This window comes from Acanthisitta chloris, unplaced genomic scaffold, assembly GCF_000695815.1.
Source record: "Acanthisitta chloris isolate BGI_N310 unplaced genomic scaffold, ASM69581v1 scaffold17316, whole genome shotgun sequence".
NCBI lineage: Eukaryota > Metazoa > Chordata > Aves > Passeriformes > Acanthisittidae > Acanthisitta > Acanthisitta chloris.
In genome coordinates, this window is record NW_008678879.1 from 288 (window position 1) to 5,743 (window position 5,456).

Consider the following 5,456-nt stretch of genomic DNA (forward strand, 5'->3'; position numbering starts at 1 on the left):
TCCTGTGGCAGGGCTGGGGGGACCAGCAGATGGTGCTGGCTGTGTCCCAGGGTCACTGCTGGCCTGTGGTGGAGTGAAATGACACATTTCACACTGGTTTTGCTCCCGTGCAGGGTCATCCCTGGGGGCAGCAGGAGTTTCTACCCCAGGAGTGCTCCCTGGGTTTGCCCTGCTCGTCTCCCCTCTCTCTCAAGCTCAGCACTTGGATGCTTTCTTGGATGCTGATGCCAAGGCTGAGCCTGTTACATGTGGTTGCTACATGTACTTGCCTCGTTGTGTTAGACTCCAGGGGGAAAGTGGCCGATGGCACTTCCCTTTCCCCCGAGGGAACTGTGGCATCCATCTGCCACGCAGGGAGGGAGCACAGTGAGCCCTGGTGAGGGGAGCTGGGCCAGGGCTGTGCCAGCCCACTCCCGGGCCAGCCATCGGCCCGCAGGGTGACCTTGGGCAAGTTGCTCTGCCTCTCCATGCCTCAGTTTCCCCATCTGTAAAATGGGGATAATAACACTGCTCTACCTCATGGGGTGGTTGTGAGGCTTCCTTGGCTAACGTTTGTGAAGTGCTGTGAGATCCTAGGATGAGGATGGAAAGACAGAGGGTCTTTGGGAGTGGACTCAGGTGACTCAGCCCCTTCCCAAGGATGTGAGACGTGAAAGGAACGAGCTGATCCTACAACTGAGGCTGACAATGTCCTTTACAATGTGACTTGTTCCCTATTTCTCCTTCATTTGTGGGTGTCTGTCAGTGAATCTGCAGGACAGGGAGCTCCCCTGTCCCCACTCAAATCACAGCTGAGCCATGACTCCCCTGGCTGTGGGAGCTTGTGCCCTGACAGAGGTGCTGGAGTGGGAGGTAGGTGAGGATTTGGTGGGCAAGGGGAGCAAGGGAAGGCTCCTCTGGAGATGGTGGTATGGAAGGCAACTTGGAGCCTTCACCAGGTGCACAGTGAGGTGACCACCCTGGGCTGGGGTCAGCAGCACTCACTGGAGCAGGGCTGTGTGCCTGGGACAGGGACAGGTACCAGCCCCTGGGTCCACACAGGTTCCTGTGGCTGCTGGTTAGGCAGGCAAGTGGGAGTTGGGATCCTGGTCCCCTCTCTGAGGGTCTGTGAGACCCTCAGGCAAAACACTTGACTCCTCTGTGCTTCAGATCCCCATCTGTAAAAACTGGGGACAGTGAGCCTGAGCTCAGTGAGGTGTGAGGTGCCCTGCATTGCTTTGCCACAATCCCGGGGTGGAAGGCACTGTCATGCCAGGTGTTGGCACAGGCCATCACCACGTGTGAGAGCCTGGGATGGAGCGTGAGCCCTCCCAGTCACCCCGAGAGCCCCCCTGACCCGTCCTTGGAGGAGCCCTCCCATGGGAGAGGACAGCGAGGCGAGGAGGGAGTTTTTTAAAGACCTATTTTTAGCTGTCCCAACCTGTTGGCCTTTTTTTAGCTGGTGAGTGGATGCCCTTCCACTTCCTGCCGGATATGCAATGCTGCACTATGCATGGATTACTCCTCTGGCTTGATGGAAAAAGTCCACATAAGCAGTTTTTTGGAATGTAACTCCATAATATGCACACGTGTGCGGGTGCTGCACGCTGCGCGGGGCTCCGGGGGCGCAGGCTGCCCCGGGGGCTGGTGCCACAGCTTTGGGGGGTCTGCAGGGGCTTTCTGGGGCACACAGGGGAGAGGGCCCTGCTGGGGGTGCGTGCTGCCACGGGGGTGTGTGTGTACAAACATAGAAATCCATGTGGGACGTACCTGCGTGTAAACACGGGATGTGTGCGCGACAGGCTGTGTGATGACTTACAGCACATTTTTGCACTGTAGAGGTTTAGTTAGCTTTGCCTTGAATGAAATAAAGTTTATGTTTACTAAAGAAACTCGCTGCGGTTTGGATTGATGTGGGTGTCTGTTTAGGTCTGAGAGGGAATAGGGGAAAATGACCCTGTGAGCGAAGGGACAGAGCGTTTGGAGGCTGTGTGAAAAAAACAAATCCTTTAATGGGGATTTGGGGATACTCTACAGCACAAACATCATTTCTCTCTGTAAAACAGGAGCGAGCAGACAGCAGCTCTGCCCCCCAGGAGCCATCCTGCCACAGCAGGGTCAGCACAGGGCAATAAATTACTCTTTCTCCGGAAGGGAGCTTGAACAGGTCACATTCCTTCACGGTATCGGTGCCTGTTGCTCCGAGACGCCCTTTGCCTCCTTGGCTGAGCTTTGGCACCCTAAATCACAGCTGCCAGTGAGGGTTTGGGAGCCTCTGCTCACCTTCTGTGGCTGGAGAGCCATGTCCCAGCTGCTGCTGGAGCTGAGGCAGCCAAGGGCGTAGGGATGGGGAGGGAGACTTGGGGACAGGAGTGACCTGGTCCGGCAGGTCTCAGAGCTCCGACTGCACAGAGAGAGGGAGAAAAGAAATTGGAGGTTTTGAAAGGGCAGTCAAAACCCAGAGGAAGACGGTCATGTCCTTCAGGAGCTGACTCAGCTGAAGGGGACTGACCCCTCACCAAAACCTGTGAAGCTGGCAGGACGGCACTGACCCTGCGGACGGACGAGATCCAGTCGAGGTAGGCACGGACACTGGTGTAGACACCTGGTGTGCTGGGGGTGCCGCAGCCCCGCAGCCCTGGCCCCAGCTGACGATGCCCACCACCTGCCAGTGCCCTCCTGAGTACAGGAGGGGCCCACCGCTGTCCCCCTGCGAAGGACAGACCCTCTGAGGGAGCTGAGGAGCCCCCAGCACGGCGTGTGCTGGTGCTCACAGCACCCACTTCCCACGAGGGGCCGTGTCACGGGTGTGTGCAGCCCACCTGGCAGGTGTCCACCCCTCCCTGGGGCAGCCCAGCACACAGCATCCTCTCGGTGACGTCCCCGTGATAGGCAACCAGGTTGCAGCTCCGCTCGTCTATGAGCTCCACCTCTGCCTGCTGCAGGTGCTCCGACAGCCTCCCTGTGCGACACGAGGCTGCTCAGGGGGCCCTGGGGGAGGAGGGAGCCCACCAGCCCCTCTCCTCCTGCGGGCAGAGTGGGGGGCTCTGTCCTCCCTCTCATCACCCCCGTGCTGCCCCACTCACCGTGCTCCTCTGTGTAGCCCCAGCCGATCACCCACAGGGGAGTGCCTGGCACCAGCTCCTCGTCAAAATAGGGCAGGCAGATGGGCTTGGCGCTGTCTGGAAGGGAGATGTCTGGGGGGGCTCACAGGGAAGGTGCTCAGGCACCCCACTCCCCTGCTGGGGCACAGCTCACACGTGGCCCTGGGAGCACTGCCACGCTGGACATCGCTCTCCCAGCCACTCCTCGGTGCCACCAGAGGACACTTGGGACTCCTGCCCCAAGGAGGAGTGTGCCACAGCTCACCTGAGACACGCACAGGAGAGCTCAGCTTCACCAGGGCAATGTCATTTTCCCTGGGGGAGGCAGGTGTCACATCAGCCAGGAAGACCTTGTCCACGGCGAGGGTGGTGGTGCCCAGGAGGAGGTCGGAGCCAGCCTGCACGCGCCAGCTCTGGATGATGGGGTTGTTCCTGGGCACAGACAGCTCTGTCACTGCTCCTGCTTGTCCCTCTGTGGGGACAGACAGCAGAGCTCTGCCTGCACCCAGCCCTGCTCAGCATCCATCCACCACATCGGACCAAGGAGCACAAAGCCCTCTCAGACGTGTGGATTACAGGACACTTCATGAACACAAGGCTCAAACCCTGCAGGGTTCAGCCTCCAGGAGCTGTCCCAGCCCTGGCACATCGTGGAGGTGCCCAACTCACTTGAAGCAGTGTGCAGCTGTCAGGACCCAGCTGGGGTCGATGATGCTGCCCCCACAGATGTGCTCCTTCTTGTACTGCAGGCTGACCTGCCAGGGCCAGGCCTCGATGGCAGCAGGGCTCCCTCCCAGCACGCGTGGCGTCCTCACACTCTGCCCACAGCCTGCAGGTGTGGGCCAAGGGACACGTTGGCTGGGACAGGGGAGCGAGGACAGAGGCTCCTGTACCTCCCAGCCAGGGGAGCGTGGCCATGGTGCCTCAGCCCTGTGACACTGCTGTCACCCCTCATCCCCAGGCTTTCTTCCAGGGGCTCAGCCATCCCTTCCCTGCTCCAGCCCATCAGGAGGATTAGTTCAATCAGGGTAATTCATCAGCAAAAGTAAACCCATCTAGGCAGCTGGGTAAGCCTCCCTTAGGTGTTTCATTTCTGGGAGGTTTGTACTGGCTTAACTAGGTTAGCAGTAATTAAATCCAACTCTTCTCATGCAAACGCCGCTGGAAGCAGGGAGGGAGAGGGCTTGGGCTGGAGCCAAGCTCCTGCAAGCCACAGCACAGCCCATGGGGCCATCCCAGGAGCAAGGACCAGGAGCAGCATGAGGCCCCAGTGCCTGCAAGGTGCAGCCAGCATCACGGTACTTACTGGAACAAAAGAGTGAAACGACCAACCCAGAGAGGCATTTCCTGGAAGAGAAAGGAAAAGGGCTGGATTTGGTGGAGGAGAGGCTCCAGCTCTGCTACCAGGCACTGCAGGCTCCTTCTTGGGACTCAGCAGCCCCTTCCCACAGTCCCCACTCACCGGCCAGGCACGAGCACCTGGAGGGTCCCATTGCTCAGCATGACCTCCTGGGGAGGCAGGGGCTGCCCCTCACCTGGCTCCACCTCCTGGAAAATGGGAATGCTGAAAGACACAGCAGGCACAGGTCAGTAAGTGCATCCAGGTGTGCTGCCAGTGGAGAACAAGTGCTGGGAGAGGACAGGCACTGATGCTGAGAACCTTGGGAACCTGCTCTGGTGAAGGCAGAGCTGCAGGTAGGTGGGGTGAGGTGAGGGGCAGGGCAAGGTGCCCGTGGGCTGAGGACAGAGCAGGACACACTGGGCACAGCACTCTGCTTACATGGGAGGCTGCCAGGGCTCTGAGCCAGCTCCTAGCGACTCATGGAGCTCTCTGTGCAGTGGGGATGGACTGAAACCATTAGTGCAGAGCTCTGAGTGCTTTGTAGGTAATCAGAGCCCCATTCCAGAAAAGCTTTTATGGGAGAGGGACAGATAAAGCCGTGGAGGGAGGCCTGGGGAAACAGCTGTGTACCTGCTGTAGCCCATCTGCTCACAGGCTGCTTTGGCCAGCGCCAGGTCGAAGCGGTCAGGGCAGACACAGGACCAGGCCCCAGTGTTCCTGTTGAGCACCTGCAGGATGGATCTGTCTTTGGAAACACGGGCTGGAGGCAGACACAAAGTCAGCTTTGGCATGGGGGGCTTTGGCAGGCAGAGGGTGGCTGCAGCAGCACAGCCCCTCTGGAGCTCTCAGGGGGTGTTCTGCACTCACCCACAGCTAGTGGCCCCTCAGGGACCCACTGGGGACAGTTGGCCTCGTCCTCACCCTGCAGACAGTCCACCTGCCCATCACACACCTTCTGCAGCGGCACCAGCTTCAGGGGCTGTTTGCAGAACAAGTAGTGGTAGTCCAGGTAAACCTTGACTAGAGGGAAA

At 59.3% G+C, this 5,456-nt stretch overlaps 1 protein-coding gene across 1 annotated transcript in view; it reads right to left on the reverse strand.

The window, feature by feature from the left end:
* Window positions 1–2,531: 2,531 nt before the first annotated feature.
* TMPRSS4 (transmembrane protease, serine 4) overlaps window positions 2,532–5,456 on the reverse strand; it is a gene marked incomplete at its 3' end in the record, with an annotated part of 7,109 nt that continues 4,184 nt past the window's right edge. The window contains 10 exon segments of the mRNA XM_009077094.1: window positions 2,532–2,609; window positions 2,612–2,689; window positions 2,802–2,941; window positions 3,066–3,161; window positions 3,349–3,515; window positions 3,753–3,912; window positions 4,390–4,430; window positions 4,546–4,647; window positions 5,056–5,185; window positions 5,293–5,445. Coding sequence (XP_009075342.1) covers window positions 2,532–2,609; window positions 2,612–2,689; window positions 2,802–2,941; window positions 3,066–3,161; window positions 3,349–3,515; window positions 3,753–3,912; window positions 4,390–4,430; window positions 4,546–4,647; window positions 5,056–5,185; window positions 5,293–5,445 — 1,145 coding nt within the window.